This window comes from Amphibalanus amphitrite, unplaced genomic scaffold (assembly GCF_019059575.1).
Source record: "Amphibalanus amphitrite isolate SeventyFive unplaced genomic scaffold, NRLGWU_Aamphi_draft 000607F_arrow, whole genome shotgun sequence".
In the NCBI taxonomy this organism is placed as follows: domain Eukaryota; kingdom Metazoa; phylum Arthropoda; class Thecostraca; order Balanomorpha; family Balanidae; genus Amphibalanus; species Amphibalanus amphitrite.
Window position 1 is genome coordinate 51,209 of NW_024882101.1, and position 24,433 is coordinate 75,641.

At 55.6% G+C, this 24,433-nt stretch overlaps 1 protein-coding gene across 2 annotated transcripts in view; it reads left to right on the forward strand.

The window, feature by feature from the left end:
- LOC122394713 (peroxidase-like) overlaps positions 1-24,433 on the forward strand; it is a 28,683-nt gene that overhangs the window by 819 nt on the left and 3,431 nt on the right. For both annotated transcript variants that reach the window (XM_043391795.1, XM_043391796.1), the window contains exons 2-16: positions 6,757-6,834; positions 7,807-7,989; positions 8,641-8,820; positions 9,827-10,047; positions 10,491-10,673; positions 14,358-14,531; positions 17,367-17,591; positions 17,962-18,089; positions 18,214-18,324; positions 19,924-20,059; positions 21,204-21,331; positions 21,866-22,068; positions 23,337-23,506; positions 23,714-23,822; positions 24,001-24,100. In XM_043391795.1, coding sequence (XP_043247730.1) covers positions 6,757-6,834; positions 7,807-7,989; positions 8,641-8,820; positions 9,827-10,047; positions 10,491-10,673; positions 14,358-14,531; positions 17,367-17,591; positions 17,962-18,089; positions 18,214-18,324; positions 19,924-20,059; positions 21,204-21,331; positions 21,866-22,068; positions 23,337-23,506; positions 23,714-23,822; positions 24,001-24,100 — 2,329 coding nt within the window. The remainder of the gene's footprint in view (positions 1-6,756; positions 6,835-7,806; positions 7,990-8,640; positions 8,821-9,826; positions 10,048-10,490; positions 10,674-14,357; positions 14,532-17,366; positions 17,592-17,961; positions 18,090-18,213; positions 18,325-19,923; positions 20,060-21,203; positions 21,332-21,865; positions 22,069-23,336; positions 23,507-23,713; positions 23,823-24,000; positions 24,101-24,433) is intronic.

Genomic DNA, 24,433 nt, shown 5'->3' on the forward strand with positions numbered 1-24,433 from the left:
TGTTATTAACTTTTTTCCTAGAACGATATTACGCAAAACACGCAAACCTGCAAAAACGCACGCAGAAAACGCATAGTGTAGCCAGGCCTTAAACTTAGCATAGGAAACTTATCTATGCCAAGTTATACCTACTTTAATTTGTATGCGAAATTCATTATGTCTACGCGTATGTTTACTCGTCCACCAAATTATGTTTTGTATTAAACTATTAAGTTAGTTATGCAGGCATGCAAAAGTATCAAAATTATTTCGCATGTTAATTATGTAAATAAGTCATCTAAGTGGCTGCATTTTTTTCTCGCTCGGAAAAAGTCCAAAAGTTAAATCAAAGGCAAGGAAGCCGAGACAGCGTACATGAAAGCTGATGCCATCGTTCATCCTGAGTAGATACCTACCTATTACCTATGATACTCATATTCTTAACTTTCCTTTCTCACGGTCGCATTAAACCGTTTCTCCAGGCACTGTTTTCAAGCATATCTGTGCTTACTACCTAGTGATTAGTGGTTTCCATGGGCTATGCGTTTACTATTCATGACATGTTCCTTGAAAACGTTTTTCATTTATCGACTTTAATTTCCTTTTTATATACTTTTATGTTGCGGTTCGGGGCTAATTATGCGGTTTATAACTAACGGTACGGTTAAATTTCAGTTCATGGTGAACAACCCTGTCATATTCCTACGCTTAAAGTTAACTATGTAGGATTTTATTCCATTTGCTTTAAAACATTTCCTGAAGCCTTGTGTAGGATTGTGTAATTTATGGCGATGTACTATACGCCAGCTTTAATTATTATTTTCCAACATACTTGTGTAGTGGATTGGCCTAATCGAACGTCGATAGGGCCCACTAAATTCTAAGTATTACAAGATGCTTGTTTCCTATCACTCCTCATTTACTCGGACTGTGACTTGCAATGCAGTTGCATATGTTGTATCATTTTAAAACAGTTATATTTGTGTGATATCGTAATCCTTCATATTCCTATGCATTCTAGCCATGCGATGCAATCCTCAGACACGATTAGCAGAGTAGTACCAGGGCTAAATGTTAAGCCATTTCTTTGCCGGTAAAATACTGCATTATTGGGATAAATCATTATTGTTTGTTCGTTGATGATGTGAAACATCGCTGCGCCGCGCGGTACACTTGGCAGCGGGCCAGTCCCACACGGGCCAGTTTTCTCCGGGGATTTCCTCGGTCTGGGGCTGGGAGGCGGCCACACCGACAACTGTTTTTAGGCAGGAGGGAGGGGAATATTCAGACCAGCCGCCCGTGACGGCCGAAACTCGGCGCCGTTCTGGCTCAGGGCGCCCCGGACCAGTGCGGCGCGAGCCGCTGTCACTCACTTCAAAGAACAAGTGGTGACCGCCCCCGGCGCCTGCCGACACTTTCAGCTATCTGATATTGGGGGACAATGAGCCGGACATTCTGCCGCCCACACAACCTCCAGATATGAGCGGCGCATGCTTAGCTTGCTCTTGCATGTGTGTTGTGCCCCTAATTAATTTATTAACGCGGAACGGGACCGTGCGGCCGGACTGGAAGCCCGTGTGTCCGGTGTAACTGCCGTGACCGCACGGTTTGTAGGAGAGCGTTTCCTCACTGTTCGGCCGGTTAGCGGTCGCGGCCGCCGCTGACCGCGGGCTCTCACTTTCATCGGACGGTGGCCGCGGCCAGAGACCGACGACCGCCTGCCGGGGCGCCGCCCGACCTCGCCGGAATTCAGGGCGTGACCCGCCGAGGGCGCCAGGAGCCGACGTGACCCTGCCTGCCGGCCGCCCCACCCAGTATCGCGGCCCAGTATAAGGTCACCGAAAGCGAAAGTCCTGCTCCACTGCTGTTATCTCGCGCTGGATACTTGCCAGACGCGTTTGTCATTTGAGTGACAGAGGCCGCTCAACGAGCTAATGCAAGCCGGCTTACGGGGACGGACGAGACAGTCGGGATAAAAATTTACGATGACTTCGCCACTAGATTTTTCTTTATCCCGACTGCGCTGCCAAAATCATGCAATAAATTTGTGAAATTGATTTTAATTTTACTTGAAAATTATGTTTTATGGGTTCAAAGAGCACATGGGATCTTTTAAAACCTGAGGTCCATATCACTCTACTGCCACGTCACCTGAGCAATCAGCTAGCCTTCCTGGGTCATTCCCTAAGGCTTCGGTCGGCGCTGGTCATGAATGAGCTCATGGCGCTCGGCGCCCCGACCCTGACCGTGAGTCTGACTCGGGCCGCTCTCAGATCTGGGTTAAGCGGTCCGTTAGTGGCTGCGGCGGTGGGCGCACCCTGCCGACGGAGGTCAGTGGTGAGGACAGGGCGGGGCGACCGGCGATCAGTTGTGTAACTGGGGCCAGGTCAGATTACCGGCCACCTGACACCGACCAGAGATGCAGGGGGATAGGCGGCGGTTTGCTCCCGTGTCCCTGTGGTCGGCCGTCGCTGCCGAGACCGAGTCGGCAAGTACGGCATGCTCGTAACGTTAGCGGAGCGTACGGTGGTCGGTAGGATATGAAGTGCTCTTCTATGATAGAAAGCCAGGCTCGCCCGTTCCCTGAGGTTAATAGGCGTGACCGGCGCAGTTTCGCTCCGTATTCACGTCATTCTCTCTCGGCGCGAGCGCCGCTGTTTTCACTAAGCTTCGTTATTGGAGGACGGTCAGCTTCTGCTGCGCTATTACCGAAATCACCTCCTGATACTAATGTTTGCGTTCTGCGGCCGAGAGAGCGGCCTGCCTGTTCCGGATGAGCGGCGGTCCAGTTTGGCCAGAGACTTATCTGCTCCTCTCGCCGGGCCCTGGCCGCGTGAGAAAGTGGCGCCGACTGCTCGCTGCCCACTCAAGTGCAACAAAAGACGTCCAGCCGCCACCCGGGCGGCCGTTTTCGGCGGCGCCATGTGCCCAACTGCTTTCTCTCCTTCCCTCGCTTCCTTCCCCTAACGCCGTCACACCGGTAACGCTTCATTTGTCACGTCGAACGCTTTGATTCGGACGATAAAATGGACTTTCGACAGCTCTGTAAGCCCAAAGTTGCCCTGTAATCCTCATCCATGCGTGACTTTAATCCCACTGATTTCCTCATTAAGTTACGTGTAAATCTTTTTACAGAAATAAGGTCGGTTGTATTTGGATACTGTTTCCGAACTTGAAATGGACTTCCTGATCTAAATGGCTGACCTTCTCGATGCTACGCTTTTTCTGTGCGTCTTTCCCACCGAGTGAGCAAATTTGACTGGGTCACGCCATATATCCCGCGCCGAGTTGGCTGACAACGCGGAACTGATGACGTCACAAGCACGTGACGTCACGTTCTGACCTTACCGGAGCACAAAGAGATGATTAGCTTCCTGATGTTGACTGAACTTTACGAGATCGAATGGAAGACAAACAGCCACCGGGCACGTAAGCCGCTATGTTCCCACTATTCTAGCTATTGTGGCGCCGAATGCCAACTCACTTAACGGTAAATCACTTTTCATACAAGACTAGCAAACATATTTCCAAACGTGTCTCGGTCATCTTCAAACCACCATTTTTCACCCGCCGCGGTGGTTAAGGTTACCGTCCTGTTCCACCGCTGCAGTCCCCGCCGGTCCCGTCACCCGGCCGTGTCTCGCGGTGAGATATGTTCTTGTGCTGCGCGGCGGTCACCAGCCGCAGTCTCCGTGGTTGGTGTTAGCCTGCAGTGAAGAGCTGTAGTCGCTAGGGATATGTTTCTATGTGGTGCTGCGGTCACCTGCTGCCAGGCAATTGCATTTCCGCCCTTGCCGTGATATGCCGTGCTACGCTGCTATATCAGTGCGCTGAAAGTGAATGGGTTGAAATTAATTTAACCCTTTTCTTGATCATGGTGGCCTCGCAGTAACTCGATGTAAAATACTTATTACCGTCAATAAGACTCGGCATTTTCTCAGATAGGCATGTAAATACACTTGATGGCATTCCAGCAATAAAAGCGCATTTGCATCGTTGGTTATTAGCGAGAGTTAATGTTTTACATAATTTACGCATGTAGATTGTAGTTAGTTAAACCTTTTCACCGGCTGCTATCTGTCGGCTGCCCGTTAGGCGGCCGCCGCGGCTGAGTGGCCGCTTTCCTCCTCTTCACCCTCTCACCCCGGTGTGTAGGAGCGTGTTCAGTCGGCCGGAGCGGTCCATTCAAACAGTTTTCACCCTCTGCCGCGGTCGGTGACCAGTGACCGGTGTGTAGGGACCTCTGAGCATCATCGGAGCTCAGCTCAGCGTGACCAACTGCCGACCATCCCCTCTGTAGACAGGATGGCCCGTGGCAGCCCGTAACGAACTAATTACCCGAACAGTTTTCGGGTAATTATAGTTCGTTACGGGCGTGTGGCGCTTTGAGGGTGTTAATACGACCTAGTAAGGCGGCGCTGAGCCATGCGATCTGTCCTACACAGACGACAAAAAAAGCGGCATCGCCCTGACAGACGTTGACTTTGAAACAGTAGCGCACAGTAGTAAGTACTAAGCACAGGAAAAATCGCCTATCTTGTACACATATCTGTTAAGTTTGTGTTCAACGTGTCTTCGAAATCAGATCAACATATTGGAAAGACGTTTCCGGGGATATGTTATTGTTTGTCTTCCACTTCTGACATTCTGTTCCTAAGGTGAACTTGTCAACAGTAATCCTGTTGACATGCAGAAGGTGTAAAAATCTGCAAATAAGAGATTAAATCACTCATTCAGGACCGATATCTGCAAATCGTGTGATACTTGGCTGTTTGGCACAGGGTTCTGGCAGCCGTTGAGGAAATTGGTCCAAAATCCGGTGGCGGCGGCGCGGCGCGGGCGCTGTCGCGATCCGATAAGACGGCCGCGGTCAGTGCCGCCGTGGTTCGGCTAATGGCCGCGGGCGTGGCCGGCGCGCGCGCGCTTGAGTGCCGGCCGTGAGACTGGGGACCGTTCCGTCACCCAAGGACACGGCACCGCCAACGGCCGCGCGCCGCTCCGACCGTGCTAATTTTCTCCGTCAGGCGGGCCCGCTGTCATACGGGCCGGTGGCGAGATCGATGTCGTGCCGCTGATCATAGGTGTCGGGCACTAAACAGGGTGTCCGTAGAGAGGGGAGACTGGGCCGGGGGCTGTGAGAGGTTCGGGCCCCGTTCCGCAGCAGCTGCCGTGATAGAGCGGCGCCGCCCGACCGCCGTCCTCTGGTGGTCGGTCTGCCAGGGCGTGGTCATGACCCAGTCCCGTCTCTCAGCGCAAGGTCGCAAGCCGCTGCGCCGATCATCCGTGGCCCCGAGTGACCATGGAGGCTGCGATCTGCACCGACCACCCGCCGTCATTTCGCCCTCCCCTCCGCGCCACTCCCGAGTTCACGTCACCATCTCTCACTGCCCTGAGCACCCCGGAGCGCCGCCCTATACCCAGTCTATCGGTCGTTATGGCCTCGCACTGGGAGGAAGCAGGGACGCGCCGCGCCGTTCGCGCCTCTGCGGGCAATCAGCGAGCAACAATGCCGAGCAATTGCTGCAGCCTTGATCCCATTTCCAAGGCATCGTGGCGAGCTGCGGTAAAGAACGGTGCCTTGCGGTTGACGGGGGTGGGGATTGGGGCAGGCACAGTGGCCACCGCGGGCTATCTCGGGCAGTAAAATTGGTCTAGGTGTGAGTGGTCCGGCGCGACTGTGGTGGGACAGGATCTCCCTACAAACAGGGCCAACCAGTAGTTTTACTCTATTGAGGCACTCGGTGGCCCCTCTGTCTAGCCGAGTTCGCGCACTGCCGGGCCGCGTCGCGGGAAAGTGGTGAGCGGCACCCGGTCTGGTGTGACGCTCCGCGAGCACCGCCGGCGCGCGGGCCGTCTGCCGCCGGCAGGGAGCAGTGGCAGCCGCGTCTCGTCACCGCCCGCTCTGCAGCTGCGCCAGACGACAGAAGTGCTGCATCACCCGGAGAGGCCGCCAGAATCAGTCTCTGTATGGTCGGCTGGCCACCGGACACTTTCCCCGACTCTTTCTGGCGACCATCGCTCCCTCACCTCTCCCACGATAGCCGGACGTGACTGCTCCAAACTCAGAAAAGATATGTCGCAAGGCGCGTGCGGTCATGATGTCACGATCTGCCGCGTTTGGCGACACGCGCTAAGTCGATCAGTTCTCTCTGGCGGGGCGTGACGGCAATTTGGAGTAATTTAAACAATGATGGCTGGTGTCGGCCCATTCGCACCCCTACACCACACGCCCGAAACCATTAAAGTCGCCTGGCACTGTCACGTTCCAGGCCCCGCGGCACTTTTACACAACGGCTATTACGCCGATCGATGCTGAATGACATGAGCATTCAGTGGTTACATGGAAGCTTGCATGTCTATGGTAGCAATTAACACACTGATGTGTGTGAGGTTGATGTGCATTTGGTACGTGCAATAGTATGGCGAACAAATCAAATTTGCTGTCATCCGCTATGCAGTTCACCAGCCTTCATTATATGCTATCAAAAAGCATTTAACGAAGATAAAAGAGAGCATGTAGTGGTAACCTCGGTGATCTTGTGCCTGAATGTCATGGGAATTATCTGAACGGCCAGCATGTGGTAAACAGCCTTGAATGTATGTGACAGATCACGAGGTGCCTTCCCAGGACCTTGGCGCGCTGGAACGGTCGTGTTCGTTTTCCTCTGCGGGCCATATCAGCGCGGCCGTCTCGTGGTTCTCCCATGGTGCAGCCGGCGCGCGGGCGCTGTTTGCGGCCGGCCCACTCTTGTGACACCTCCTCCCCCTGTTTTGCAGGATTTCAATACTCGTTCTGGGGCTGTTGGCCGCCTCGGCCAACGCCAGCATCGGCTCCTTCAACACATACAGCTCCAGGTAAGAGGTCGCGGCGTGTGACGTTATTGCGCGCACGCCGCTCGCGTGACGATCAGACGGTGACACGCGTATTGTTCGGGAATGTGGGCGTTGCGACAAAAGGAATGCGAAACCCATACGGGGATATTTGCCAGTTACTTATCATCTTGGGATATCATTCCGTGCGTCAAAAAGGAGGAATAAATGTGCTCCATAAATGTCATCAGATTCAAGTGAACCCACCGTGCGTCAAACTGTGGTAGCCGAGCTGCGGACCGTCGACAGTGCCGGCCCGATCTGGCTCCCGATCAATCCGGGAAAACGGGTGCCTGCGCGGCGGTGGGCGTGCACACGGTCTGAGACGTGTCCCCAGAGAACGGCGTGACATTGGGATCTCCGGGCCGCCAAACCTGCAAGCAGACCGGCGACCGCCGCGTGCAGCGCTGCCAGAGAAAGAAAAATAAATCAGTTTCTGTCCCCCTAACGGTCTAACAATGGCTAGGAAACGGGGCACTGAATGCGGCAAATGGCTCAGCGTTGTTGGTGTTTTGCCACTGGTACCGCTGAGAGCTACAAAAGGAACACCACTTCAAATATTACCGATTATATCATTGCTTTGTAACACGTCCAGTAAGAAAACGGCCATGCAGTTTGCAGATGATTTATGTCGAGGCCCCGTCGCTTGAGGCACTACTTTTTTTTACGCGTGGCGCTGGCGGGGGTGTATTATGTCTTTTCGTTGCATAAAAAAACAGGAATGCTGCGAAGCGTTTCAGGTATGTTTACTATGGACAAATTGCTGGCATTTCCGTTGGCGGTGCTTTCATCAATACAAAGTTACGCGCTGTTGTCAGCATGAAATGACTGCGCTGCCTTCGGCTTTCTGCCAACGGTTCGCGATGTTTTACGACCTTCTATGTATAACAAGCGCAGCCATTTGCCGTGTGTGTGCCTGTTCCGTTTCGCTCACCCCCTGTGTCCCCTCTGTTGCAGCGTGGTCCACTCGGCGGGCGACGGGTTCGTGCCGCCGTTTGCGCGCCAAGTGACGGGGCCGGGCCCCGTGCCGGTGCCGGGACCCACCCCCGGACCTCACGGAGACGCGTGTGCACTCATCATCCCCGGGCCGGGACACTCGGCCGCCTTCGACCATGCGCTCAACGTGTTCGCCGGACCTCAGTGAGTACCGACTGGGACATCTAACATCACCCTCTTCGTCCAGTGCCTTGTACGGTTCCAGGGTGGGCTGTACCAGCTCGGTGATTAATTTCAACTAATCACCTCTGATGGTCTCCCTTCCCGGTGTTCTATCACCGGTTGGCGTGTTTGCGTTTAATTTTATTCGCCGTGTTTTGCGCAAACTTCACTAATGACTGCGTTTGGAGCGGCGCGGTGGCTATTTGGTGTCGGCTGCGGTTGCGGTCATCGCCAGTGTCCGCGGGAGGTCTCCCAGTTGGCCAACACTGCTCCGCTCATGCTGGGCCGCGTCCCGAGAGAGAGGGGAGGTAACCGGTCCGCTCACCGGCCGGCCGGCGCCCGAGGCACGGGGATTCACCGGTGTGAGCCGCCCCGACCCACCTCTGACCCCATCACAACGGGCCCCATTGACGCCCGCCCCCATCGGCATTACGAGACGACGACTAAAGACGTCTACTCACTACACAATTAGCATGTGCAGATGTTATGGTTGTGCCACCTTTCTCCCATCATCTTTACACTCTGCTCGTTTGAATGCTCCTTGCAGACGAAATTCGCCACATTCTTCTCTTTTCAATCAACCCTTTCCGCTTGTCTCACATTATTACTAACCACCCTCCCTCCGTCTCACAGCTCCGCCGCGCCCGGTTACTCCGGTAAGGACACATGCATCTCGTTCGACGCCATCAACGCGGCGTTCGACAAGGCCACCCAGATGTACGGTCTGCGCCCGAAGCTGCACGAGGTCGAGGTTGAGGACGTCGGCCGGCTCGGCATGGCGCTCACCTTCGTCGCCGAGTACATCGCCAGAATGTGAGTACCGAGTACCGATAGTGATGTGACGTAATGTGTGTCTGTGGGGGGGGGGGGGGGGGGCGCTGCCCTCTGGGAAAGACGTGTAGTAGAGCGGAGCTGTAAGCGGATATCAATTTAACGGAGCCGACAAAAGCTGTGTCACCTATCTACGCATGCCGCGTGGAAAGTGAGAGAGGCTTTACGATCGGTTGCTAAACGTCCAATTTCAGAGCGTGACTGGACGCATGGGCCAAACGAAGTGGCGATTTGATCTAACAGGTTGCATAAATTCGACGGGAAGTGAAACTCTGAATGTCGCTGGGACTAGTCCTGAAATTTCATACTGATATGTCTAGGTCATATCTGGGTCTTTGTCAAATGTTTCGTGTCATTGGAGGAGCGAAACCGGCATTGCGTCAATGTAAGATCAGGCAGATTAAATCTTGCGCACTTCTGCCTCATTAATGCTGCAGCGCGCCTTGTGAAAAGAGAGTGAATAGATCAAAGCACGCAGGTAGCTCTCTTTGTGACATTTGTTCGCCATGACTGTCATATTTCGCTGCGAGACGTGCGTCATTAGTTTTAAATTGTCAAACTCGAACTATAAATATACCGGTGCTGTCGAGAAGCATCCCTGGCCGCCGTCAGCTCGCTCAAAATCATCCGGTCTGTTCTAATCTCGGGCTGTTTTGGTCACGACAAACGTGAGTTCGTCCCGTAAATCTCGTCATGTAGGTATTGTGGGTCGTTAGCTCTCCTGCACGGGTTGGTTCACAGTGATAGGACGTTTCGACGGCGTTGCACAAGTGCCCGGAGTGACTGTAAAAGTCGACTCGCCGAGTTTGTGTGTGAACTCGCGGGACGGTTGACTGAGCGAACCCCATGATCGTGTTACTGTAGCGGTTATAGGGATGGAGTTCGTGGGATAACTCATATCGAGCTTTGGACCTGTCATAGCACGGTGGTGACTGCTCGGAAAGGTTCCTTCCAATGCCAGCCATTGTAACCCCACTTGTCCTACCAGGTACAACCTGCCCAAGGATGCCATCGCCTCCGGCCTCCCACTCATCGATACCAGCAAGACCATCATCGGCCCGTACTGCCCGGCGTTCCTGAACGGCTACGACCGCTGCGAGGTCACCCGCTACCGCACCATCAACGGCATGTGCAACAACCTCGAGTTCCCGCACTGGGGCTCGGCGCGCAACACGTTCCGCCGCCTGTTGGCTCCCAACTACGCTGACGGTGAGTTCGGGGACACGACGGAGCGGTCAAATGTTAATGGACCTTCGGACAGACACTGTCACTGCTTAATCGGACATCGTAATCGACGGCTGTCGTCTGTCGACACTTACAGTCTTAAATGGCAAATCTTGATTGGCTGGTATACCTGCAACGTAAAGGCGAGGCTAAGCAGAAGAGAAGATAATCGTTTGCAAGTCGTGTTAGTTAGCATTATCTGGGCTAAATCTGCACAGCGGGTTATTGAAAGTTTAGCGGATAGATTACTCAAGCAGCCATTTTCCTTGTCGGGGTGGGAACGGCGTGTAACTTTCATCGGAGCTGGGCCGGCTCGACGAATTAATCATGCTCACGCCCCGTTCCGGTCGGTTCCGGCTGCGGTTCCGGCGGGCTGCCCGTTCCGCGGGCCTGGAGCGCCTCTGACCGTCCGTCTCTGTCCCCGCCAGGTGTGAACGCTCCCCGCGCCGGCTCCGCTGGCTACCCTCTGCCGAGCCCGCGTCACGTCTCCGCCCACCTGCACAAGGACCTGGGCCACCACGACCACGCCGTCACCATGTTCCTCGTCTCGTGGGGTCAGGTCATCGACCACGACATCACCTTCACTGGAGAGATGAAGCCCGAGGAGAAAGGTCAGTCCCCAGCGGCGGCGGGCCGAGAGGGCAGGACTGACAGAGCTGGGGTAGAGGCTCGTTTGGTGAGCTCGTTTGCGGAGTGGGGGAGGGAGGACGGCTCGAGTCGCGACCGACACCTGCAGGGCGCGGGCAACTGATGGCTCTATCGGTGGTGAGTGATGGTGAGCTGTCGGCACGGGGTGCGTCGGACAAGGAGCCGGGATTGATGACCTGGAGCCGCAGCGACCTTCCAGTGCCCAGACGGAGCGATGCCCGTGTGATGGACCCGGCTCACTCTCTGAGCCATCGATAGTCGGCCGGAGACGGTTACAAACCATTCCATTAGGTCGGGCGGTACTCAGCTTGTTTACAAGTTGACCGGCTCGTTTGTAAGGTCGTCAATACCAGTTTATCGCAGGTCGAAATATTGCGGTGCCTTTTAAGCACCAGCGACTAAGATTAAATGTTCGGTAGTTAAAAGTCGATAAAAGTTAACGGCGCCGTTTCCAATTTAAGCGGACACCATACACGATTGGCCTGTGAACGGTCCGATAAATTTTCTGAAGGCCGACTCTAAAGCGGCCTTGACCGTTTCGGTCCATTATTTTTGGCTTTGAGCTACTCCATGAGCTGCTCATGTCGAATGACAATGAACATCTCCGCGTTTTTGCGGCCCTTTTTTACGGCGGGAGTGTCTGACAGATTACTGAATCCACGTCCACTTCTATTGAATGCCGTAGTTTCCCTTCTTCGCTCAGACGGGTGAAATGCTCGTCAGTAGACAGCCGTCCCGGGGTCTCGGCTTTTGTGACCCCTGATCGGCCTGTTTCCAAACACCTTTATTATCATAGACCGCCTTCACCCGTCCAGTTCAGCGCTCCAGCGGTGCCTCCTGTCTATCCAGGACGACCCAGATGCTGGTGACTGACACCGTTTCGACAGCTCGGCGGCCAGTTGCAGTGCCGTTCCGCTCACTCCGCGACCCAGACCGGCCAGCCGGTGTACTGGAGACCCTCGGACCGCGCCCAGCCGCACGTGCACTGTGTGAAACGGTGCCGGTTCCGCGCCGCCGCCGCCGCCGCTGTCACCACCACCGCGCTGCCACAATTATATCTGGTGATATGGCGGGCAGGCCAGAGTGCACTGCTCATGACGTGAAACAATGTTCCGACCCCCGTCCATTTTGTCGACCGGTCGCGGCGCTGGTAAAATTTGCGCCAAAATCTCTCTGGTGATTTACCTGAGCGCGTTGGACAGTCTGGGAGAGAGCCGCACAGCCAGTCTGACCAAGCTCGGATCGCGTGTCTGCTCCTCACGCACTCGGCTACCGTTTGACCCGCGCCGGCCCGCCCCCGCTGAGCGCAGGGCGCCGGCCGCGCTGTGCCGGACAACAGGCGCTGCCGGGGGCACGCTGCCGGGGCACGCGCACTGTCCGGCCGACCGATACGTGGCGTTTGGTAGGTGGTGGAGCGGCCAACATGCGCCGTCAATAGAGCGCACAATTGGTGGGCGGAGGTCGTTCTCGATATGGCTACGCCCGACCGGTTCTGATGACAGCGCGCGGTAGCGGTTTGAACCGGCTATATTGGACAGCGTGTTAGCGGTCCTGTGGTGTGTCACGTTTCTCGGAATTTGACAGTCTCAGCGGCAGCGACAGCGAGTAAGGAGAGGCGAACAATGGGGGACCTGCAGTTTAATTCCTATTTAATTTCTAAGCCTACAGAACTGCTGCAGAATGAGCTATCAAACGATATTTTTAGGATTTAACTCAAACGATCGTTAACGACCATTACAATTCGTCGCAGCGTTCATAAAAAGTTAGTGTTCGCATAACGTTTGCTAAGGCCGTCAAATTGTTGGTCTTTGTATTGCTCAATTCGGGCGCGGCTGAACACGAGCGCGACCTTAGTTTAAAGCACTACAAAGCACCGGAGCAGCCCCACCTGTATCGGTACTGCGCCACCTCTCCCCGACCGAATGAGGGCCTCGTCAGACTAAATTCTTTGTTCAGCGGCGACGCCCCTTTTATGACGGCTGCAGAGCGGACGTAGACCGTCTGACAATGGGCCTCAGAGGTCACGACGGCCGGAGCTCGGCACACTCCCCAGTGCAGTTCAGTTCGTGATTGGCTGTATGAACCAACACCGGCGATCGGTCCGAAAACGACCGCTCACGGTGAGCAATATAGATCTGGGCCAGATATCAGATATGCCCGGCTATTTACCGTTGGACGCACGCGGCCCGTTGCGCCACAGAGAGGATGCCGGCCGCGCTGATGGCCGGCGCGGCCGTTTCCGGTTTTTGCTGGCCGCGTTGCGGTATGTCCGAGCAGTGCCCTCGGGCGCCGACCGTCGGCGGCTCACAGCGACGGCCGGCGGCGATCTGTAGCACTAGAGCAGTCGGTCATCCGCGCCGCACCGCTCTGAGGGCTTTCACTTTCGGCGGCTGGTGCGGCGGTCGATCTCGGAGACAAGGTCGGCCGGTGGCATGCCGCCGCCGCGCCGGGACGCGCCGCCCGGCACGCGGGGTAAAAGTCGCACCGGTCGACGACGGTGAGTTTTTCGGCAGCGGCGCTCACATGGCCGTAGCGCGGTCAGTTTTTGCGCGTGTCGCTCTGCCGACTGGAATGAGACTGTGCCCGGCGGCGGGCCAGGTCGCTGTGCCGTACTGATGAGGCCGCCGGGTCATCCAGGCTGTAACCGAGGGGTGGAAGCGGCCGGGGTGAACGTATCGTTCGGGATGAGATAAGCTCTTTGGCTAGAGATGGGATTGTTGATAATTGAAAATGGTGAACGAAGATGACAGCGGATTGCTCATGCCGCTTAATTTAGCTGCTCATCAAGGCTGACACAGCCACTCTTTCAAAATAGCGCAACCGCATATCATCCCTTACTCGGAAAACCATGAATGACAAAGCTCCCAGAATCAGTCATCGTTTCATTCTCAAACGACATATTAGGGTGCGCCGTAATGATGCGAACTAAACCGCGCGGAGCAATGATCATATGACTTACGAGCGACCTCAAAATAGACCCGGCGTAGACCGCTCGGCGTGTCTGCGGAATGATTATTTTCCCGTCACAAATGACGTGAGAATTGTGGTGCGGCGCGGTCAAGGTGACGCCGCCGGGGTCAGGTCACCAGACGGGGTGAGACGGGGTCACGGTGTCATAGTTTGCTTCTCAGATCGAACCAGGGGCTCAGCGCCGCCGGCGACAAGCTGTCTGTCTGTCTGTCTGTCTGTCTGTCTGTCTGTCTGTATGTGTGTTTGTGTGCTTGGGTCACGTATACCTTGGAGGCCTCAAATGAGCTGTTGTGAAAGCCTCTGACAGTTTGGGGGATTAGTGTCTCAGCTAGTACCGGTGTTTACCACACCAATAATTACATAAAAACGGGGCATATTGCAGACATAATCCTCCAAAACAAGCGGACGGTAGTGGTCACACGTAGCAAATACATAAATGTAAATGTAATGCCGTCTTTATGCATAGCCGTTTGTTTCAAACATACAAAAACGTAAAGGCTTGTTATCTGATAACTCATCCGTACTCATACGTTTTCCAGTGCGTAGTATGTTCAACAGCCTCATTTCCTGCATTAGCCTCTTTTGTCTCACTTCTCACTCGTCCGAGCGCTTCCGTGCTATGAGCCCCGTGTATGTAGTGCCCCCGCTCCTGTATTTACCCCCTGTCTCGTTCACAGACCGCAACGGCCGGCCCAAGATGCCCGACTGCTGTAACGACCCGCGTCACGCCGACAACCCTCAGTGCTTCCCGATCGAGATCCCGGCCGACGACGAGTTCTACGGACTCTACGGACAAAAGTGCATGAACGTGATCCGCTCGCTGCCCGGCGTGCACCACAAGTGCAAACTCGGTGAGTGGGCCTCGGGGCCTGGTGGGATATAAGGTGGTTGTGGGGTTAGTTGCGTTGGAATGGTAGAGTGAAGAGGCGTGAAGGTCATAATTGGTTTGGGCACCACATGAGTATCATTTAGGTGATTGAGAGTGACACAGACTACGTGGGGCTAGTGATGCCATATGACTCATGAGGTCCCACAGGGTCAGAGTCGCCCATCAGGTAAGGTTGAGTCACATCATCAGGTTAGCGCCAATTCGCTGTATAAGTCATTACCCCATCGGTAACCCGGGGTATCTTCGACCCTCCCAGTCCAAGCGGCTGTTACGTCGTGCGGTGGCGAACACCTTTCAGCCTCTCCGGCCTCCAACCGGCTCTGAGGCGACCGGGCCGGCCGCGCCGAGCAGGTTACGACTCCGGTCGGGCCACTGGATTGGTCGGATGAGTGGTCCTGGGTTACATCACTCTACCAAGCGGACGCACCGCTTCTTATGTCACAGATCGCAGCGCGGAACGTAACACTCAGCTTACTGAGATTTACGGGCTGTGAAATATTCGGCTGACTCGGATCAGTCTCAGTCGGACATGCCGATCATTTCATTTCTCCCTATCTCTGCCTTTTCCCACTCTACCCGCTGTCCCACGGCGCCCGAACATGTCTCTCGGGGGGGGGGGGGGGGGGGCTGCGGCCGGCCGCTCGTGACAGGCGTGTGTCCCAGCTTGCAGCGGGCGGCGCCGGGGCCCAACTTTCCCGCCGCGTGACCGTCACACAACTGGGGCTCTGCGCGCGCCGTCACGGCTCTGTCACGTCCGTGACCCGTCACGGCAGCCGACGGGCGCGGTCGGCGCCGCGCGCTGCTGAGGTGTGCATTGTACACAGTGCATGGCGCATGGGGCAGGCGTGGAAGCCGCCAGTGCAGCGTGCAAAACCAGCTGATCCTGTCCTGTCCGGTGCTGTCCTGCTGCCTGTCCTGTTCGGTCCTGTCATATCTTGTCCGGTGATTCCTATTGTCCCACCCTGTCTCGTCAATGTGACGTCTCCGATATCCTACCGGCATGGACAGCCAGGTGACTCGCCGGAGGTCACACGCCGACCTTGCTCTAGAATTTAGGACCGGCGGCCGACGACCGCCTCAGGCGCGGGCGGACCCCGATCAAATCAGCGCACCCTGCGATTTGATCAGCTCGGAACAAAGCCCGGCACCTGCGCGGTGCGGCGAGGCCGTTAATTACATCGGTCGGCCTCCTCATGACCTGATCAGTATGCAGCTGTGAGCGGGGTCACGGCCCGTGCCTGCCGCCAGACAGATAATTAGAGCACGGTCCTCTCGTAAATAGACCGTCAGATGACGGCTGAGTCGGCTCAGTTACGCCTCTGTCGAACGGAGCCCATCCATCTCAGCAGACTGCATGATATCCAAAACACCTTGGTTTATCCGCGCAATATCCTGATTTATCCCCACCCCGGTACCAGCAGTCTGGACGTCGCAGCCAGGTCATGGGGTACGGCACGGTAAGCCCTCCCCCGTACAACTAAATAGGAAAACGGTTGGTTATCCCACCAGTACCCCGCCGATCTGACTTGGAATCCCGGCGGCGCCCTGTGTCGACGTGATCCGGGGTCTGACCTTGTCTGGCTGGGAGGTCGGTTCATGACGGTTACATCACCGTCCACCGTGGTCCTAAAGAGGCCTCTCGTTAACGCTCCTGGGGTACACGGTAGTCGCGGTATTTAGCGGTTATGCTCCCGGTTAAATCGAATCGTTCACTTTTATTTTATGACACGAAAAGTGAAACGGTATGCATGTTTCCGCGTATTGTCACGTATTCTCGCACGTTTTCTTTCGTGATTAGGTAAATTCCTGGTCAGCTACCGTCGATCTGAAAACCGGTTATGCCCAGGACCCTTTGTCATGGACAGCGACAAAAATGAGCGGTTCACACAGCTGCTTAAATTAAATTTAGGATACGGTTCGATTTGCAATTGAATGGGACTAACTGCATGAGTAGCATATGTGCGACTTTAGTGCGTAATGCGGGACCAAATTGTCGCTTCCCTAGGTATCTCGGGCCCTTCCAAAGGAATGGCTTTCAGTCGGCCTCATATTTGCGTCATAAGTGGGCTAGCTGATTTTCATCACACAAATGTATAAAATCTCTCCATCGTGCCAGTCATACCGTCTGGAATGAATCAGCTAATCGAGCGTAGTGCCGCGCCCTTTCAGTATGAATCACCGTTCCGAGCAGGTCCCACCCCTCTCCTCAGTCATGGGAGCGCTCGATGGGAATTGCATCGACCACCACCGCCCCCGCGGGGTCAGATCTTTATTCGTAATAAAACAAACATCGCTCCATCTCCCGGCACTACTGTCGGGAGTCTTTCTGTCGGCTCCATTCTGACAGGAGCGACCGCATGCGTTCACGCGGTCGTATCTCACAGCTCTGAGCGATAAGACTGGTGGCACGCGTCCGTTTTGCATTCGTAAATACGAATATGGTAATCGCAGGGAAATGTATGCATGTCGATGCGGTATAACACATCTCAGTTTGGCCGCGATCACATTCAGGCTATTTCGGAGTGGTCAAATATGTAAATGACAGAAAAATGAATGAATACTGGTTTTGTGAGTTATTGTGTAACATCTACCAATGTCGCGAGGCTGATGCGAGGGTATCCTTCAGCTCACCATTGGAGGCCATTTATCATTCATTCTCTAAGCGTGTTTAGCATGTAGGAAACCAACAATTACGCAACACCGAACAGCCACTTATAGCGTCTCTGTGTCTCCCGGGCACGGGTGACAGACAGAGACGCTCCTTGTGTGACGGTGACCTCTCCCCTTTCCCCCGCAGGACCCCGTGACCCCATCAACACGGTCAGCTCCTACATCGATGCCTCCTTCGTGTACGGCTCGGACGAGAAGACCGCCCGCCGCATGCGCTCCTACCAGGGCGGCCTGCTGAAGACGCTGCCCGTGTTCCGCGAGTTCGGCCTCAAGGACCTGCTGCCGCCCAACCTGCACGCGCCCGATGAGGGCTGCATCCGACCCTCCAAGGACATCTTCTGCTTCGATGCTGGTGAGTGTTCGACGTCCGGGACAGTAAAGTTCGAGCTGTGTCGATGGGGATGATGTAACGGTGCAGCTGCGGCAGCAATGCAGCATTGTTGGCTATTGTTGGCTGCTCCATGCTCCCTGCCGGGCTGCAGAAGTCAAGCAGTTAACCAATGCATTTTGTTGGTTGAAACCTGTCATCTACACTCTACAGTTAATTATTGCAAAACAATAGATATTTCCCGGCATGGATCGTGCGTGAATTTAACCATACGGATTTTCCGACACAGTCTTTAAGCATATATTTTCGATTTTGTTGCTTTGTTATGGTTCATGGCTTTACTAATTCGTCGTTTTATTCTCCACTTCTCACCTTGCCCCTGTGTTTGCCTCAGGCGATGGCCGTGTCAACGAGCAGCTGGTTCTGGCCATCACGCAGACCATGTTCGTGCGCGAGCACAATCGCATCGCCTACCAGCTGGCGCACATCAACCCGCACTGGGACGACGAGACCATTTACCAGGTGCGTTCTCAGGGACGACAGAGCGGGTCGGGTCGACGTTTGATACCGATGATGTCTGCTTTGGCCTGTGTGTGGTTGTATGTCTGTTTTTTTTTTCTGACGGTGTATTTCTGTCGTTCCGCAGGAGACGCGCCTGATCGTCGGCGCCCTGGTGCAGCAGGTCACCTACAACGAGTTCCTGCCCATGGTGCTCGGAAAGGAGGTCATGTCCAAAAACGGCATGGTCCTGGATAAGGTCAGTTCTAGATACTCGGTACTCGGTACTCTGCACTTGCTCAACATTCTCGCCCACTACAACTCACTGCTCATGACACGGTGCAATAGCAATAAATATTCAATGAAATACTAGGACGGAATTGCACAAGAAAGTATGTCTATTTACATATTGCATCCATACATGTCACCTGTTTACACACTCGGATTCATTAAAACCCACTCTATCATCTGTAATTTAATAGGCATTCAAAATTAGTAATCATGCTGATTTATGCATTGTGCAGTGGGGTAACGGTTGAGCAGAGGTGTGGTCGGACCGTGAAGCGTTGCCTCTCCCCCACCGTTCAGTCGAGTCGAGTCATACACGGCATAGTTGAATCATCCGCTGCTGAAATCTCCAGGGTGACGGTTTGGACTTACGGCCGGCAGTAACTCTGCTCTGGACCGGCCATAACTCTGCCAGCAGTGTCGTAGCTCAGCGCCGGCCTCCCTCCCTCCCTCAAACACCGTGCACCGTTGCGCCACCGGCCGAGACGGGCGCGATTCGCCGACCACCGGCGCGACCTGATGCGACTTTCTTCAAACATCTCGGCGGCCCATTTCACCGGCGCCGTCGAGTGGTGGCCCTCCTTTGTGCCCGGCGGTGCGATCGGACGCCTCTCGGAGCGGAGGTCGTTTGTGCTCCGTCGGCGGCCGGTCGGGACGGGCGCTGATGTAACAGGCGGCCGAACGCTGACCGCCGCCGCGTCTGACCGCCGCCGAGAGCTCGGCACTCGCGGAAATGGTGCGGCAGAGTTGCACAATGTGGTCCCAGTGACGCGGCGCAGTGACGGCCCTCGGAGCGTGGAGACGCTCGATGGCGGATAGTGACGGTTTGTGACAATTAATGACGTCTGGTGACAGTCGGTGTCACTCGTCGGTATCACTCGGTGACAGACGAAATGTACGCTTTGATGGCTCTCGGTGTCTCCATAGAACCCCTACTGGGACCAGTCTTATCTCAGATGTCACATCTGATGACGGTTCTCCGTGATGGCCGGTTAACGGTTTGCGCCGGCTCGTAAAGCCGAAAGTGAATCTGCGGAGCACGGAAAGAGTGACCGTAGTAGGGCAGCGACGGCTGGTGATACCAGCCCGCCTGGAGACAACGATCCGGTGATAGCGTGCAGAGAGGGAGTGGAATGCAGTCCTCACACGAGTGCATCGCCCGCCCCTCACTAGGATTACGGTGCAGACGAAACGCGACTGTGCAGACCATATCAACGACTTTCCGGCTTATCAGAAGATTAATTTTATTAGCGAAGATGTTAGACACCGTACTTATGTTAAATCTCGGAAGGTGACGAAATGAGTCAGAACAAGTGTTTGGGCGTGTGCGAAAGATCGTAAGAAATTAAGAAATTGTGAACAAGCGTTTAGGGAGTGTAAGAGAAACTTACACATGTTCACACTAGTTCACAGTTACCCCTCATTAATTCCCTGATAGCTCACGTCCGCTGCTCAGTCACTCTCCACCGTAGTAATTTCTCCTTCACACCTGCTTCTGACAATCACCGTACCGTCTGTTACACCCACCGTCACCTCAACCCCACCCGCTGACCCCTGCTCCCTCCCACAGGGCGGCTACAACCACAAGTACGACCCGACCGTGGACGCCAGCGCGTCGAACGCGTTCGCCTCGGCCGCCTTCCGTTTCGGTCACTCACTGCTGCCGTCCACCATTGAGCGCTGGTCCGTTACTGGCAAATACATCGGTGAGTACCGCTATACTGGGCCGCCAAAGGCTGGGACTGCGGGCTGTGCTGGGCTGATAGGAAGGCTGGGGGCTGTGGACTATGTCGGGCCGTCAGAGAGAGGGCAGAGGGCGATCCAGGGGCGGCCGGCGCCTGTCACAACACAGCCCGCCCGGTGCACGGTGCAGAGTCACGGCTGTGCGGCCAGCTCGCCCTTTCGCCGCCGATTTGGTCCGGGAGGAAGGGTGACCGGTCGGAGCGAGGGAGGGGGTCTGCGCTGCTGACGTGGCTAACCCCAGGAGGTCTGACGCCGGAGATAGTGCTGAATAGGCGCGGCGCCGGGCGCGTGCGGCGGCAGCCCGCGCCCGCCGCTCCCCAGCGCTGCCGGTGAAGAAAGTGACCGCCCTGGGGCCGAGCTGCCTCCCTCACAACCGGTTACTGAGCCGCTGTATTTATGTATTGGGACGGACAGCGGACAGGGAGCCATGACAGACTGTCTCCATCGCCCTCTCTCCTTTCCCGGGCCACCGAATCGCATATTTATATTCCGGGGCAGACCGCACTCAGTGGATCCCCATAGAACGTCCCTCTCTCTCCCCGGTGGACCGCCGAGCCGCACTCTGTCCGATACCACCGGCGACTGACAGGTGTAAGAGCTCGCCATTAGCGCCACAATGGACCTCGGGCTGCTGCGATTGTCCCGAGCAGTGTTCCGCTTGTGTTGCAGCTGACCACGAGTGGCCACCTGAATTGAGGCGCCGCTGTCGGCACACGCTCGTTACACGGCGTTGTGTAACGCCCCGGTGTGCGATGTGCAATACGCCCCGGCGGTGATGGTGCTCAGAACGGCCGGCCATCTGCTGGGGACCGTGTCCGGAGGGCTCAAGGGTTAAACAGGGCCGCGTCCCACGCTCCATTACCGTTCCATGCCCCATTACTCGGCGTCTCGGGGAATTGTAGCGTCCGGCGCTGTAATGTCCGCCCCATTATATATTGACGCAACCGTCTCGTTCGGACGTGCCGGAATGAATGGAGATCCGGCGGGCAGACTTGCCCCGTATGAAGACACTCTCCGGCGCTAGGGGAACGTCTGGCCAACGCGGGGCAAGAGGCAGCTGAAATATGCACCCCGTCCCAAATACTGAGCCCCTGTTTCGTCCGACAGACTCGAGCCGTCTGAGCCAGCAGCTGCGCCAGCCGTACGACATCTACAAGGGCGGCTTCTGCGACCAGTACACCATGGGCCTGATGAACCAGGCGGCCCAGGCCATGGACGACGCTGTCAGCCAGGAGGTAGGTCCCCGACCGGACCCGACCGCGGCCGCCGCGCCGTCACCGGGCGTTATTTACGGCGGCACTACCGCCGACCTTTTGTCACCAAACCGGCTCTGTCATCCCGTGCTGCTGCTATCCCGGGCGGCCCCTCGCGTCTCTTCTGTGGCCCCGTCATTTGCTCGTCAGTCATGTTTCCCAACCGCAGCCCTCAAACGCCGCGCCAACCCTGCTGGCCCGCGAGCTATATTACGCGATAGGGTTAATTGCGGATACGGTAATGAAATCCTTATCTAATTAGGATGTGAGCGGTACTACACACACAGTGAGGCCTCTCCAACCGGCGGCGCCATGAACCCTTCCCGTTGTGAAATTCGCTGCGGGCTGTGGCACACTGGCCGCGGTGCGGCGGCCGACCGCCTGGACGGTAGACTGTCCCGCTGTGGTCGGACAGTGGCCGCGGCGGCCGGCGGCAGCGGCCGCCTGGGAGCCAGACTGTGCCGCACAGCACGGCGCCACGCCGTCTGACTGAGCCCCCACCCGGCCCGTCCGCAGGTGACCAACCACCTGTTCCAAATGCCCGAGCACCGGTTCGGCATGGATCTGGCTGCCATCAACATGCAGCGAGGCCGCGAGCACGGCATCCCCGGCTACAACGACTACCGGGAGTACTGCGGCCTGCCGCGCATCCGCGACTTCTACGAGCTGAACTCCGTGATGACCAACAGCACCGCCTCCAGCTACGGCAACATCTACCAGTGAGTGACGATAAGATAATACTTCTTCCCTTCCACAGCTGCGGCAGACTGACTGTTCTTACCTCTCACAGTGGCGCGGCCAGAGCCCGGTGGCTAAAATGACGCCATGCTCCCAGACTTTACCTCAGTTACAGTTTGCTTAACTCATAGCAGACCAATGCATGGCTGCTGGAGGGTCGTTACGTGCATGCACCGACGGAATAATGACGAAAAACGGCGCCCATTGCACGGCGATGGCCGATGCGGCGATCGATAGCGATGATCGCTCCGATACGGTTATCGTGTCGGTGATGCAACTCAGGGCCTGCGTAATGGGCTCTGCAGTTTCAACAGTTCTTTCCGCACCTACACTCAAGGGCTAACTTCATTGTTTGCCGAGGGCAGGAATCTCCTCAAGGACATTTAGTCGATATTTGTGGACGGAACTTGAAATGGAAAGTGGTGAATGCTCGTCTGCAAATGACGAATCCGGCTTGTACTGTCGCTGACTCATTAGACTATGTTTCGAGCTCATGTGCGATGCAGGGCCTCTGCAGACGAGACTATCCCTCAAACTAGTTATCCCTCTCATTGTAACGACCGCGCTGAGAGCTTATAGAAGGTAAACGTACAGCGCTCATACAGCGCTATGCAGCGGTCGAACTAGTCACCACATGACCATATTATCTCCATAGGCATCCAGATATGCTCAGATTATTTTGAGCGGAAACTCAATCATCTATCTCATTAGAAAACACAGGTATCTTAATTACAGTTATTGCTTACTTATACCAACCTAAATTACTTTCAGCGCCCACGCTCGATTGGTTTGTTGGCCGTTTTTCCGACAGGAACTGTTACTCAGATAGAGAGATGAAGGACGCGGAACATTTCCTGTAGTCCGTGCATATTATCGCCTTGTTAGAACGGCGGTATATCTGCGAGCACTTAGTGTGTCGCCGGTGAAAGGCCGGGCGGTGATCGGTTATCAGCAGCCGCGCAGACTGACCGCAGATAACAGAGCTGTTATCTCCGCGGGAACGGCCGCAGACGCTAAAAAAAGCCGCTCACCTTGAGTAACTTCTGAAACAATGCAACGTCAGAGTTTGCAGACAGATACGGGAATAGTACGCACACTCAGACAAGACGCGGCTTCTGTAGTGTCGCCAGGGCATGGGATTTCCTTATGCACATGACTTTTCTGGCAAGGGTCTCGATTCAATGGCCGCTCGTCTCTTTTCCCAGCCGCTCCCACAGCCGCGGTGAGCTGACCTGACCCCTGCCCGCAGGCACCCGGACGACATTGACCTGTGGTCGGGCGGTATCTCTGAGAAGCCTCTGCCGGGCTCGATGGTGGGACCGACCCTGGCCTGCCTGATCGCCGAGCAGTTCCGCGTGCTCAAGTTCGGCGACCGTTTCTGGTTCGAGAACCAGGGCTTCCCCAGCTCCTTCACTCACGGTGAGAACTTGCACAGAGATGATGGGATGAGACTGGGACGCGGAACCGTCTTGACGCGCTCATAGCAACTCAAATGGCCTTCCGCATCTTGACAATTTAGGCACAAACCAGCACTTCCCGGTTCATGACATTAACTAACCCTGCCAGGAATGGGACGTAGTCACGTAATCTGTAGAACATCAGTGACATTTTGCCCGACTTCCGCAGAGCAAATCGATGAGATCCGTAAGATCAAGCTGAGCAGCGTGATCTGCGCCAACGGCGACCACATTGAGCGTGCCCAGCTCTACGTGATGGTCCTGCCCGACCACGAAATGTGAGTACCGCACTAACGACTGTCTTCCGGTGGAGGTGGCTAGGTCTAATTCCTCTGTTTGTTGATTGTGTTGGTGATCAGCCCAAGAAGTGTAGGCCATGCTACCCGAGCCCCGGCCGGTGCGCAGTGGCCGTCGTGTGACCTGGCCGTGACCCTCCCCGGTGTGTGTCTGTTCCAGCAACCCGATCACGCCGTGCGCCGCGCTGCCTCAGCTCGACCTCAGCAAGTGGAAGGATCTGGGCGGGCCCGGCTATGGCCCCGGCCCCGCCATCGGACCCGTAGGTTAAGCAGCCACGCCGGCTACGCCGCCCGCCACCGGTCTCCTGTGGCTCCCTGTGCCGACTTCACCGCCGGCCGCCCTCCTTCGCAGTGTTAAACCGAGCAGCCATGCATGGTTCTAAAGCAACTGTTTCGGGATCGCTCGCCTTTTTTACAAACCTGTCTGCCGCTGTCTGTCTGTCCGTTTGTCTGTCTGTCTGTCTGTCTGACCGAGCTACCTAAACTGCACGTACGCATGACGATTTACAAACGTCACTGAACGGGTAAATAACGACTATTTAAATGCTGGTGTGTGACCTAAAGCTGCTCAGCCCTCTACTAGACATTAGACA